Source organism: Colletotrichum fructicola (assembly GCF_000319635.2).
Source record: "Colletotrichum fructicola Nara gc5 chromosome Unknown KSG_Nara_v1_contig02, whole genome shotgun sequence".
NCBI lineage: Eukaryota > Fungi > Ascomycota > Sordariomycetes > Glomerellales > Glomerellaceae > Colletotrichum > Colletotrichum fructicola.
Window position 1 is genome coordinate 6,561,608 of NW_027094052.1, and position 13,426 is coordinate 6,575,033.

The 13,426-nt window shown below is 56.5% G+C and overlaps 5 protein-coding genes across 5 annotated transcripts; 3 read left to right on the forward strand and 2 right to left on the reverse strand.

Moving 5' to 3' along the window:
* Positions 1–190: 190 nt before the first annotated feature.
* On the reverse strand, positions 191–2,373 carry PEP7 (Vacuolar segregation protein PEP7; the record flags this gene model as incomplete). Its single annotated transcript, XM_032022118.1, has 4 exons — positions 191–1,053; positions 1,105–1,955; positions 2,010–2,032; positions 2,089–2,373. 4 exons carry the CDS (start codon positions 2,371–2,373, stop codon positions 191–193), a joined length of 2,022 nt encoding a protein of 673 aa, XP_031881131.1.
* Positions 2,374–4,146: 1,773 nt separating this feature from the next.
* met8 (Siroheme biosynthesis protein met8) lies at positions 4,147–5,069 on the forward strand (the record flags this gene model as incomplete). The annotated part of the gene is made up of 3 exons (XM_032022120.1): positions 4,147–4,251; positions 4,332–4,813; positions 4,877–5,069. 3 exons carry the CDS (start codon positions 4,147–4,149, stop codon positions 5,067–5,069), a joined length of 780 nt encoding a protein of 259 aa, XP_031880972.1.
* Positions 5,070–6,195: 1,126 nt separating this feature from the next.
* CGGC5_v004655 (uncharacterized protein) lies at positions 6,196–7,470 on the forward strand (the record flags this gene model as incomplete). Its single annotated transcript, XM_032022121.1, has 1 exon — positions 6,196–7,470. One exon carries the CDS (start codon positions 6,196–6,198, stop codon positions 7,468–7,470), a length of 1,275 nt encoding a protein of 424 aa, XP_031880979.1.
* A 1,203-nt stretch (positions 7,471–8,673) lies between these two features.
* Positions 8,674–9,800, forward strand: XYNA-1 (Endo-1,4-beta-xylanase; the record flags this gene model as incomplete). The annotated part of the gene is made up of 3 exons (XM_032022122.1): positions 8,674–9,123; positions 9,198–9,614; positions 9,687–9,800. 3 exons carry the CDS (start codon positions 8,674–8,676, stop codon positions 9,798–9,800), a joined length of 981 nt encoding a protein of 326 aa, XP_031880980.1.
* A 466-nt stretch (positions 9,801–10,266) lies between these two features.
* On the reverse strand, positions 10,267–11,946 carry CGGC5_v004657 (uncharacterized protein; the record flags this gene model as incomplete). The annotated part of the gene is made up of 1 exon (XM_032022123.1): positions 10,267–11,946. The coding sequence occupies one exon, from the start codon at positions 11,944–11,946 to the stop codon at positions 10,267–10,269; it is 1,680 nt and encodes a 559-aa protein (XP_031880981.1).
* Positions 11,947–13,426: the final 1,480 nt, after the last annotated feature.

A 13,426-nucleotide genomic window follows, 5' to 3' on the forward strand; every position in this document is an offset into this window, starting at 1 on the left:
TGTGAAGTGTGTGAGTGTGCGCAGTGCGAGCTAAGCCTACGAATGCTTTGCTTTGATGCGCCATCCTAAATCCTACTTGATAAAAAAGCTCCCTTTCCCAAACGCCGTGCAATGCTGCTTTGGATACTATTCCGGCAAGATCTGTCTGTTCATATATTACGTCCTCGGGACATATTACGGGCCGTCTTTTTCACCGCGTGATACCGGACGCGTACAGCCCCTCCCACCGCTGCTCGACTCCTCCCACGAGCTTCTTGGCCTTTTCAATCTCCCTGTCGAGCTCTTCCACGTTACGAGTGAGGGCGCTGACTTCTTCGAAACGCCTCGCCCCGCGCGCCGAGTCCACCATCTGCTGAACCAAGAACTTTTGCTCCTCAAGCACAATGAGGCGCTCGCGGGCCTCCTTCTCCTCCGTCTCCAGCTGCGATACCGCGGTGCTGGTTTCGCTGGCCTGGCTCGCTGTCTCGGATTCTGCGAGTTCTCCGTTCCGGAGGGGCGAGAGGTGCAACGATGAAGAGGAGCCGTTGGCGCTGCCCTGGAGAGCGAGCAGCCGCGAGGAATGCGACGACCGGGAGCGGAGGATCTGAGGGACGGACTTGAGGGTGAGCATATGGGTATGCAGGAAAGTAGATGCGGCTGCGTATACGGCTTGTTGTAAGCGCAGCTGTGTCTTGGATTTCGTCTTCATGTCGCGTAAACGGCGCGCCGCCGTATCGTATTTGGTAAAGGCATCGGTGAGTCGTTTGCGAATCTTGGAGGCCTCTTGGATCTGGGCGTGAGTTGGTGGAGGCTTTGGTGCCTCAGACCCATCCTCGCTTTCTGGTTGCAGTGCTAGCAGTGTGCGTTGGAAAATAGGCATGAGCTGCCGGATGCCGCGCTCAAACTGGCGAAGCGTCTCGTAGGCGCGCTGATCCGGGGGTTTATGCATAATGGTAGCGGCAAAATCACGTTTTGAAAAGATCGTGTGGTTGCAATCGCGGCACATTCGAACGTCGACGCTCAGCTGGCCAGGCTGAGCCGCGGTCGGGGGCTTCTCCGTCGCTGGGTTCGTGGCTGGTACTGTTAGGCGCGATTCTCGGAGTGACGCCGATGCGCAAGACTCACGATTCGCTACGCTCAATCCCACTTCGCTCGAACAGCCCGTCAATGGGTCGGCGCAAACCACCCGCCCGCATATTCGACAATGGTGGCGCCTAAATGTCCATGATCCAAACTCTTGCTGGCAAAAGGGGCATTGTGTGACAGAGGCGTCGTCCTCCCAGGTAACCACCGACTGCTCCAATAATTTCCTCTGATTTTTCTGGCCCGTCAGCGTCGCTACTGGGGCCAGCAGGTTGTTGCTGTTGGTCGTGACGTCTTCGGGGGCATTCGCAAGCAGCTGCGTAAGCTTCGTTAAACGCTTCTCCAGTCTGGCCACCTCGAGATTCTGCCTCTCCACCCTCTTTCGGCGCATTTCCGCAAAAGCCGACGTGTGGTCGATTAACACGCCATTGTGGTCATTGTAGCCGTCCCTCGACTTGTAGCACGTCTCGCACACTCTAACCCAATATCCCCGCACGGGGTCGTGCTGGGCGGATCTCGCCAGCCTCATCTGGTACATGGTATGCTCCTCGCAGAACAGCCTGCCGCATTTCCTGCAGTTGATGCTGCCGTTGACAGCGCCCAGGCCCTTTGCGCATGTCGGGTCGGTGCATCGGTCGTTGCTTGTCTGTCGCTGCCAATGCGATCGGGTGATGAGCTCGTCCGGATCGATCGGGCCCTCGACTAGTCTGGCGGTGGTGGGCGGGGCAATGGGCAGGGACTCGTTGGATTCGAAGACATCGAGGCCTCTGAGCTTTTGGTTGATTATGGAAAGCGGCTGGAACTTTTTGGCCTTCAGGACCTGCTTGTCGAACCAGGTCCTGACTTCATCCTGTTCGACCTCGGGAAGCTCTTGGTGGTTGTCGTCGATGTGTCTGAGGAGTGTCAGAGACTAGGGTCAGAGTCGCAAGACGGGCGGCAAGGGTCACCTGTTTAGTTGAAGCAGCGTCAACTGTATGGAGAGATTAGCAGTGCGCCGAGAGGCATCGCGAAGGAGAGATGACTGACCATTTCCTCGTCGCATATTGGGCAGACCAGCTTTGAGCTCGTGGCAGAGGACCTGGAGGGGCCGCCAACGCTGATGTTTGACGTCAGGTCTTGGGAATAGTCGGGGAGGGGACTCGAGACTGGCGGCGATGCCGAGGAGGAGTTGAGCGACAGGGTGCTTTCGGAGGGAGCAAAAGGACTCGGCGTTCGCTGATGGCCACGACCGTGGACTGCAGGAGGCGTGGGAGGGGCAAGGCCTTTCCCGCTGCCCAAGATGCGACCGCCTCCCAGCTTGCGGCCGGACATGGTGGAAGAGAGGGGAGCTCACGCGACCATCCAGGTCGAGGAGGGAGGGGTTTCCGGCGACAAAGGCGGGTAGGATAAACAAACAAAGAAACGAGGTCGGGAAGACGGTGAGGGGGGAAACGAGGTTGAGGAGGTGACGATGGCCAGGACGAGGCGAGACGAGACGAGACGAGGAGGGGGTCCGAGTATCCGCGGTGTGTGCTGTGCAGCGTAAGGTAGGTATTCGTAGGTAGGCACGTAAGGTATTCGTAGGTTGTGCAGGCAAGCGAGGCAGAATAGAGCAAGAGTAGAGCAAAAGCACAGCACAGCACAACGCAGCACACGATGTGCTGTTTGTTGCAGGATGCGAATGCAGATGACGGAGGAAGAGGAGTGGTTCGTTGTGGTCCCTTGGTGGTTCCTGCTGGGACCTCGTCAGTGTCGCAGCGTAAGGTAACTTGTAAGGTAACTTAACTTGTAAGGTCAGGCAGGTAGTAGAGAGGTGACAGCCGCAGTTGGTTCCAGTTCCAGGTTCCCGTGCTCGTCAGGCACTTTCCCTGCTGGGGGGGAAGGGGGTCTTTGGGCAGCCTGCCAGTGCTGAGTGGCTCTCCAGGTGCAGTGCAGTTGGTTGGGGGCAGAGCTGGAGACTTGATGACTGGGCATTGAGCGGTCACGATGCAAGGAGGGGTGGTACGTACTGCTCAGACCAGGACCTTGTAAAGTAGATGCAGTAGTATTTTGCAGGGAAAAGTACTTGCAGCTGACGGAAGCACAGGCGGTGGGCATTGGCCGGGCGGCAGCAAGCGGACGACAGGCACGAACCCCTCCCTCTCCTACGATTTATCCGTAGATACGTACCTCCAATTATATGGATGCTTCCCCCTCGCCCTGTGTGCTCTGTCCGCCTGCCAACGATGCATTCAGCGGTCATGGCGGCGGGGAAGACAAAAAGGAACGGCATGGGGTTCGCGGAATGCAGACTCCTCCTGGACGCTAAAGAACTACAGAATATGAAGATACGCTACTGTGTAAGTGGCTAAGAAGAAACCTACGAATACACCAACGACAACATGAGAAGGGCAGCAGCCGGGCAAGGCTAAGGCAAAGATGAGATCCACCAACAGGGGGCACCTACAAGTACAAGGAAGACACACTGCACTGCGGTGACCTCAGGGGGACGCTGTGGAATGGCGGAGCTCTTCCGTGCCGATAGCCTGGAGTCGACTGGTCGGAATGGGTTCAACGCAGGTACAAAAGCAGCCTGCGAAAAGGCGGTGAGTTGGCAAGTATCTTTTTTGCTGTGTTTCCCTTGTACAGAGAATGGTCGGCGTCTTCTGCGACACACCCTGGCCTGTGCGCTGTCCCTCCTTCCATCTGCTGCACCTGCAGTCCGTCCTGCACCTCCACTGGACCACTGCACCACTGCACCCGACCGCTGCTGTTCCCGCCGCTCCCCTGTAGAATCGTGACGGGTGACTCCCTCCAGGTGGTTGAGGTGGTCTTCCCCCTCCACCGTCGGGCTTCCATTGCTGTTCCTTAAGTGGGGCCCAGCCTTATCGGACTGCTTTATCGCTACCCGTCGCCTCGGCCTTTGAGAGCGCGCCATCTCTAGAAAAGCTCTTCCACATTCGTCATTGATAATTCTCTGTCCTCGTTGCAGAATACTCATCATCTTTTACACACATACACACTCTACATTCTTCTGTCTCACACACGTAATACGTACGCGCATCCCCCTCCCTCCTTCTATCTCCCTCTCTCCCCATACAAAACACACATACACACAGACACACAATGGCCGACAAGTCCAAAAAGTTTCCCGACGTCGAGGGCGGTGGCAGTCTTATCCTGGCCTGGCAGATCAAGGGAAAGAAGGTTTTGGTCGTTGGAGGCGGCGAGGTATGTGGCTGCGCTTGCGATGCGCCCCAAACTGCTATTCCTAAGGTTGTTTGCGATGCTAATTTCCTCTTCCACCTCAGGTTGCCGCCGGTCGAATCCTCAACTGCCTCAATGCAGACGCCAATGTCACCGTCGTCTGTCCCGCCTCTGGCTTCAACCCCGAGGTCGCTCATCGCGTTGCCCGCGGCGAGGTCACACATGTCGACCGTCTCTTCGAGCCCACCGACCTCGATGGCGCCGACATGGTTCTCGTTGCCATTGACGACCCTGCCGCCTCTACAACCATCTGGAAGCTGTGCAAGGAGAGGAGAATACCCGCAAACATTGCCGATGTTCCTCCCGAATGCGACTTCTACTTTGGCAGCGTCCACCGCGACGGCCCCCTCCAGATCATGGTCAGCACCAATGGCAAGGGCCCGAGGTTAGCTGCCATCATCCGACGCTTTGTCGCTAAGCAGCTCCCCAAGAATGCTGGAAATGCCATTGAGGCCATTGGCACCCTCAGAGGCAAGCTGCGCAAGATTGCCCCCACCCCAGAGGAAAGTCCCAAGCGCATGGGCTGGTGAGTTACACTCAAGGATTCTCAACATTCATGTCTCGTCATGCTAACAGCGATTGATATTAGGATGACAAAGGTCAGCAACGCCTACGACTGGGGCGAGATGTGCGACCTCACCGACGAAGACATGGAGAACCTTCTCAGGTTCTATTCTTCCAATACCGTTCCCACCATCGACGACCTCATGTCCATGAGAGAGGAACCGGGCTTCCAGGCGGACCTGTTTGACGGTTCCTTTGGCTTCTGCGTCGGCGCATAGACGACTTGCGTGTGTAAATACAAACGGATATGGGTGTTTGAGCGATTTTGGAGTCATTTGCATCGGCGGTCATCTTAGAATGCGTCATCGGCGGCATCACACGAGTTTTTGGGAATCTTGCATACAGGTCATCATCAGCAGTAGCAGCATCATCTTGGCGCAATATGGCACATCTACTTTTATGTAACTCTACGCGGAGGAATCAGGTTTGGAAACTCGAGAGAAAAAGGAGGAGGGAAGCTGCAGTCACGGCCAAGTTTCAGCTGGCTCTGGCTGTGGTCTGGCCAACAAGGAAAATACAAACATTGAACTCATGTCAAAACAATGTGCACAACAGCCGAGGCCTTTCATGGCTGTGAGTGAGTCAACAGCGCGATTTATTCTCGTGATGCATGAGGTTCCCCGCGTCAATTGGAAGACTTTGGGACCGCGTCCGACGGATCCACCGTCCGCTCCGTTCAGTGTTGTCAATGCATGGCCGGCCGAGCCGCCGATGGGCCGGTTGAATGCGGCGTAAATAGAAACAAGGACTATCCCAAGACGGACAGGAATCGATCACTGGAAGGCGCAAGGGAAGGGAGGAAATCCGGATGCGATGAAAGGAGTAATGCGCAAAGAGGCACAATTGCTCGAATAGACATGGACTTGCAATTTGTGCACTGTTGATTGTCGGAACTTGATTCTAGTCGAAATGGACTTTGGTCGAGTATTCCGGCAACGGCGCCTACGGCTGCTACAGGAAAGAAGGTACCCTCCGTGGGCGCCTACTAAGTTCGGTAAGGTTGCGACAGCGAATTGACACCTGCTCGCCAGGCAGATCGCACCTGGCACCACTGCCCGCCGCCAGTCGCAACTTCCTCCTCGCACCCCGCGACAACCGTCTTGATCGCAAGACCCAAGAAACGACGACAAACACCCGGATATCGACCAAGAAAAGGCCTTCTCACGCGTAATTTCACCTGCAGAATTCGATATATCCGAGACATACGTTTACCCTCGCTGGATACTTCCGTTTCGACGCGTCAAGCATCGTCACTCGGCGCTCTAGCGGCCACATCCAGCACTGCGGATAGCTCGTCGCAGCCGCCCTCCTCCAATCCGTGGTCGATTGTGATCCCATCACAAGATGCCTCCCCGCCGCCGCAAGCAAGCGGCAGAGCCAGACGTCGAACCCGAACCCGACCGGCAGACGCCTTCGTCCCTCGAGGACCGCGAACCCCCGCCGCCCTTCTTCAACACCACCTTCTCTACACACCGCGCCTCGCCCCTCTACGTTGGCGCAAATGCTCTCAACTATCCCCGACTGCAGACACTTTCCCAGCGACTGCGCGACACCCTAGTCGGAGATGTGGTGAGAGGAGTACAAGTCGGTCTCGAAGGAAGCGACAGCTCCTTGGGGAGCGCTGGTCCGCTTGAGAAGGTCGGTATCCGCTGGGTCGGCGTGGATGCGCTCTTGGGCGGCGCCGAAGATGCCGACGCAGACCTCAGCCGAGACCTGAGCCGAGATTTTGGCAGCGATTCCGTCGAGGGAGGAAGCCAAGGCAAGAAGAGAGCCTTGGTGTTTGAGATGCGATACGAGAATGCGCTATGCACAGCTGTGCTATTGCCCTTGTTGACGAGCACGACTCCAGACCCGCCGAACGGATTGCAGTTCAACGATAAGATCGAGATACCCGGGCTGCTTAACGGCACTACGTCTACGGATGACCGACACTTTCTGCATCTCCCGCTGCTGCTACTGCGCATGCCAGCGCCTCTGAAGACAATCATCACCGACTTCCTGGCCGGCACCTTTGACTGTCGCATCAGCCCGATGAGTCTGGGCACAAAGAGCCTCACTGGGGCCTGGGAGAGGTGGATCCAGGACGCAGGTCTTCCGTCGAAAGGGCCCCTTGCCAAAGACATGGTTCTGACGCTGGGCTTTTACATTCCTCCTCCCGAGTCCGCCGAAGGTGAAGACAAGCAGGACCCGGAACCCCTTGGCCTCAAGGCTATCGATATCATCATCCCATCAGACGAGCTTGAACGGTTCACCAAAGAAGGAAGGGCTCTTGGCAAGGCAGCGGGCAGCAAGCGAAAGGCGTCCGCGCAAGGCTACGAAGACGATGCAAGGAAGCGGAAGAGGCTCGCAGGCGGCAGATCTGACGAGGGCTGGGCTTGGAGAGAGGAGGGCGAGAAAGAGCAACAACAGCCCTTTATCGAAGCAATCGGCGCTTATTTGGACAAACACCTGGCATTGAATCTCTTCCACCCTGGTGTAAGAGTCACCAAGATTGCCTGCGGTGGGTTCGTGTTGTCCGAGGGGCGAGTCAAGGTGTTTATGCCTCCCGGCGATGATGACGAAGTATTTGAGCCTGTGAAGCATCTGGTTGGAGACCTCATCGCCAGCGCTACCGGTTGAATGCGGTGCTGGCTCTCACATCAATACAACTTTCACTACGGCGGTTTCGGACCCGATATTCCAAAGCATGACCACTACCTTGCCACGAGCCGATGACAGACAGGGTACATTGGAGTTTATCCATCAATTGGGTGTTTAGAGGGGTCTGTCTATGGCATCGGTCAAGTGGAACACGACTCCCCACTGCCACGTCAAATCTAGGGATTGCAGCGGCCAACTCCATCCCATCGACCGGGGGGCATACTGCTCCCCAGCCGCCAAGGATCATGTCTAGCTTATTTTTTGGAGCGCAGTACGATCCTCGACACGGATACACACAATAGCCCGCTTTCTGCAAGTTCAAGCTGCCTGAGGACAATAGTCAGTTGCCGTTCGATCCATCTCGCTACCAAGCACAGAGAGAGATGCGTGTCATCGAGCAGCACCAACCCCGTCCATGTTGCCTCGACGAAAAAGCATTCCGCAAGTAAGCGCCCCGGCTTTAGGTGAATTATCCAGGGTATCATCCGGCACTCGCCAGGGTTGCATTTGGCGGGGGTTGGCATGGGAGAACCAGAGGCTCGCAAAACTCGGGTCTCGTAAGCCTCGGATACTACTACATCGCCTCACTGTCAGCCGCTCTAGATGAGGTTGTGCAATCTATTTGAGGTGCCGTCACTCCGCCGCATGACCAACCGGGACTCCGGGATTGAATATGCTTAGATGCCATCGCCTCGTGGCTAATACCAGAATCCCTCTGCGGCCCTGGCATGGGGTGCATTCAGCCGCTGGTTCTGTGACTTCTTCCCCGCGCCAAGAACGCTCTTCCCACGCTCGCCATGATTTGGTCACGCTCCAAATGGACTTAATATGGCATCCAGTCTAATCCGGGCCACCACAGTTCAATTGAGAACCCCGCAACGGATTCAGGTCGCAACTTCTTCCAGAAAGGGCATCTCAACGAAGCCCTACACTCTACTGTGGAGAATCAACAATTATCCGCCATGGCGAGCTGGTCCTTTCATCTCGAACCTGCTTGGTCCTGGGGAGCATTCTCGGCCATCAATCTTCCGTTAGTCTCAAATAAGTGTGTAGCAAATAGAACCACTTGACGGCCTATAAAGTTGCCGGCCCTCATAATTCAATGTAAATCTTCATCCCCTCGGCAGCCAAGCCTCACCCGTCTCAACTCAAGTCTGTCGTTCACATCAAGAAAAGCACACCATGAAGTTCTCCGCCTCCGTCGTCTGCCTTCTGGTGCCCCTCTCAGCCCTCGCCACGCCTCTCGAGGAGCGCCAGGCCGCTCAGAGCATCGACGCCCTCATCAAGGCCAAGGGCAAGCAGTACTTTGGCACCTGCAGTGACCAAGGCCGTCTGACCTCGGGCAAGAACGCCGACATCATCAAGGCCAACTTCGGTCAGGTCACTCCCGAGAACTCGATGAAGTGGGACCAGATCGAACCCAGCCAGGGCCAGTTCAACTGGGCCGGCGCCGACTACCTCGTCAACTTTGCCACGCAGAACAACAAGAAGATCCGTGGCCACACCCTCGTCTGGCACTCGCAGCTCGCGGGCTGGGTCAACAACGTCCGCGACCGCAATGCACTGACGTCGGTCATTCAGAACCACATTAGCACCATCATGGGCCGGTACAAGGGCAAGATCCTGCACTGGGTGCGTTCTCTCTCTAATATACATATACACAAACTATCTTGAGCCTCACAAGTCAACTAACCATCATGATCCAGGACGTCGTCAACGAAATCTTCAACGAGGACGGCTCCCTCCGCTCCTCCGTCTTCTCGCAGGTCCTCGGCGAGGACTTCGTCGGCATCGCCTTCCGCGCCGCCCGCGCCGCCGACCCGGCCGCCAAGCTGTACATCAACGACTACAACCTCGACCAGGCCAGCTACGCCAAGACGCAGGCCATGGCGCGCAAGGTCAAGGAGTGGATCGCCCAGGGCATCCCCATCGACGGCATCGGCTCGCAGGCGCACCTGCAGGCGAACCAGGGCGCCAACGCCCTCGGCGCGCTGCAGACGCTCGCCGGCAGCGGCGTCAAGGAGGTCGCCATCACGGAGCTCGACATCGTCGGCGCCAGCGCGGCTGATTACTCGGCGGTGACCAAGGCGTGTTTGCAGGTTAGCCAGTGTGTTGGCATTACTGTGAGTCCTGCCCCCTATCCCCTGCCCCCTTGTTTTCGTTGGTGGTTGTGTTGACTGATGTGTGTGATTTAGGTCTGGGGTGTGCGTGACCCCGACAGCTGGAGGGCGCAGAACAACCCGCTCCTGTTTGATTCCAACTTCAACCCCAAGCCTGCGTACACTGCCGTCGTTCAGGCTCTTCAGTAAGTGATTGTGGTGCTGTTTGCGGTGGTCGTGGGGAAACGGGGTAACGGAGGTTTTGTTCGTGTACATATTGGTCTTCTCCAGGCTATTCTGGACGTGAACATTAAGGTGATCCTGCTTTTGGTCAGGTCAGGACGTTTCTGCATATCGGTCGAGTCACATGTCCAACTTGTTTCGCTGGTGAAAATGGCTCACGACTTGAACGATAACTATCAGGAACAAAAGTTTCGAAGCCCGCCGTCCAGGCATGCATCTCTGCATAACTTGAGTGAAGAAACAATATAAGTTCGAGATAGGGCTAGGAAGCTCCCTCTCGCCTGAAGTAGCGCCGTCAAAACGCTGGGGTAGTTTGCATCGACAGCAGCTCTCACGCCAAGCTTATAGATCGTTCCCATATCTTACAAACAACAAATATTCCATAATAATCGCTTTTCCCATATTTCCTTCCGGTGACCCGCGCCGATTAAAATTAAAACTCCTCATAACCGTCCCCAATCCAAAACCACTTTGCAGCCGGTGTTCTGAGCCATGCGTCTCTCTCCTTCTTCTTCCGCTTCAGTTCCTCTTTCCGGATCTTCTGCGGGCTGTCCGTGCTATCCGAGTCCCAATCGAGGTCACTCAACCCGTCCATGGGCCCGTCCATGTCCGAGTCCCAGAGCGAGTCCATATCGTCGTCAAACGCCCACTCTGAGAACGATTCGTCCCAGTCTTCGTCCGTCAGGTAATCCTCAACTGGCAAGCCTCCCTTGCGCTCAACCGTCTTCCGGAAGTGCTCTACGAGGTACCCGTAATCCTCGAGTCTGCACTTGACGCCTGCGTTGAGGAGCTTCGTGAAGCAGTACCGCACCGAGTCCGCCTGCTCGCATTTCTTCTCCGCCAACCGACTCGTCTCGATCACGTCCAGCGAAATCTCCCCGCGCATGCTGTAGCTGCACACCGGCCCGTGCGGGCAGGTGAAGTGGTCGAATAGCACCCTCTCCAGATTCGGGTACAGCCCGCGCCTGACCGCGTGGCCCAGCCACTTGAACTCCTTGCCGTCCTCCTTCTCGATGAAGTTGGAGACGTGAAGCACCTTGAGCGACGTCGGCAGCGTTCGCAGCGCGGACGTGGACCCCTTGCCCATGGCCTTGAGTGCGAAGGTAACTTTCTCGAGCACCTCGAAATCGACCAGGGAGCCGACGAGGTTGCTCGTGTTGCGGGGGCCGATGTGGTCGTCGCCGAGATCGAGTATCTCGAGGGTGCCCTTGTGTCGTTCCCGCAGGGCGTCGATGATGGCCTTGATGCTGATGCCGTGGATCTTGTCTTGGTCGTCGAACCTGAACTCGCGAAGCGCTTTGCAGGACTTGATGATGGCCGCGAGCTGGGGCATGTGGATGTGTATCCCCGTCAGGCCGAGCCTGCTGATGTTGCTCAAGTCGAACTTGTCGCCCATGTCGTTGACCCTCTGCAAGTGGACGGTGTTGAGATTGGGGGCCAGACTGAAGAGGCGGTACACCTCGCCCAACGGCACCCTACGAGGCTCCCCGTTGAGGGAGAAGAAGCGGATGTACTGCAGGCTGTTGAGACGAATGTCCGTCTCTTCTGCCGAGGGAAACTGCCAGAAAAAGGTTTCGGGGTGGCGGCAGCAGGCACTGGCCTGCACATCGAGCAGCTGGAGATTCGTCATCTGGAGCACGGCAAGAACCGCCATGAAGCGGGTGGCGGACGGGCTCGGGCGGGGCCAGCCGGCCGGGGGCCGCATATTCAGCCTCTTGGCCGTCCGGTTGCAGGCTTGTATGGCATCTGGTGTGAGAGGGCTCATCATATCCTGGCTGGAGGCGGGCATACAAAAGTAGACCGTCCTCACCATGGCAGCGACCTCCGGGCTCTGGTCCATGATGATGAGCAGCTGGGCGATCTTGTCATTGTCGAGGTCCAGATGGGACCTTTCCCTGTTGAAGTCGATGTAGATGTCGGTGAAGAAGGACCGCCTCCCGAGGTGCCAGAGCTGGGGGCACAGCGACGCCAGCGTGGTTGATGCGCGCTTCGCCGAGCCCGGGAGCTTGAGGAGCGGCTTCTCGATGTGAGCCCCGCGCGAGTGCAGGGGTGCCGTCAGCAGCATGAAGATGTGCTGGATGATTTCCGGCGGGAGGTCCAAGAGGTTCGCCATGGTGGGCCGCTTGCTACTGGACTGGCACGTAGGGATTGATGGAGTGAGGAGCACGTGGTGGATGAGATGAGCGTTCACGATGCATGCAAGCTGAGGTCGTCGCCGGAAAGGGGGCGAGAGAATGATCTCGCCTCTACTGCTCCCAAAGCTAATTAACGCGTGTCAACCGGTGCCGGCCCGACGCGAGACGCGATGGATCCACCTTTGGCACTTAAACCCCTTGCAACGCATGGTATGCATCTATCGCGAATAGAGCGCGAAGCAGAGTGTTCGTCTCATGTCTTCATTAAACTTTTTGCTTTTTACAACCTGCAATTTGCAATTTGTTGACGTTTGTCGGTCATGAGACAATATGAGTGCACAAACATGATCTCGGGGGGATTCGCCCCGATCATACCAAATGCGAAGCCCAACGATACGACCCCGCTTTCTCTACTTCTCCTCTGGGCCTCATCAATGACGTCTCGACGTTCCCGTTGAACATATTGCTGTTCATCAGGAAGAGAGGAGATAGGCGTTGCAAATATGTACCGGCTGCGATGTGAGCAAAATGAGAGGGGATTTCGACGTCATTCCCGCGCTTTCAAAAGCGTCAAGCTTCGGCAATGAGGAATACGAGATTCCAGCAGCCGCACATCGCTCCAAATACTGACCACGAGCCAGCCTAGCACAGCTTCGCTTAAGCGCTTGAAAGGGCCCTTGACATCGAGGAAACACCGACTTTATCTGCCTTTGCTGCGTGCCTAATCTATTGGTCAATGGTCGGTCTACAGCAACGTTGCACCCATCCCCGGCTTTCGGCTCCGGCGCCAAGCAGTTGGCTCGGGGAATTCTTCGCTGGGCATGCGAGCTGTTGGTGAAAGATTTTCAGGCACTCACTCAGACACTGCCACGTTTACCACGCTGTGAGTTCTGTCAATACATTGTGAAAGTGAAAGACAGCGGGGTAATACTCTTTTGTTTGTCTTCGGGGTCCCCAAAAGCTTGCTATTCTTGGAAACATTTACGGGCAATTAGTGCGAACAGTCAAAACTGACTCGACTAGTAGGGAAACCGAAGGCTGGGCCGGTAGCCTCGGGTCGCCCGCGTGGAGCCGGGAGGTTGGCCGGGCGGCGGGTACCCGACTGATCGGCCGCTTGAAAGCAATCGCCTAGCCCAACATTGGCTAAGACTCTCAGGGCCTCGCTGGGGCTGATTGGCACGCTTCTTTCCAGTGTCCCGACTTGGCAAGCCTTGACTATTTCCAGCGTGTTTCTGACGTCAAGCAGAACTGTGTTCGGAACCGTCAGCTCATTTAGGGTTGAGTCGAGGTCGAGTTTCCCATCACAGACATTGTCAACAGACAACAGACAACTCAATGGCAGCGGCCCAACACTCCGTTCCAACCCTGCCACATTTATGGGTCTCCCCACACGCTAGAACAACCATGAGATCATGGGAATCGTGGGCCCATTGACCTGTCAACTTTGTTCGGGTCACT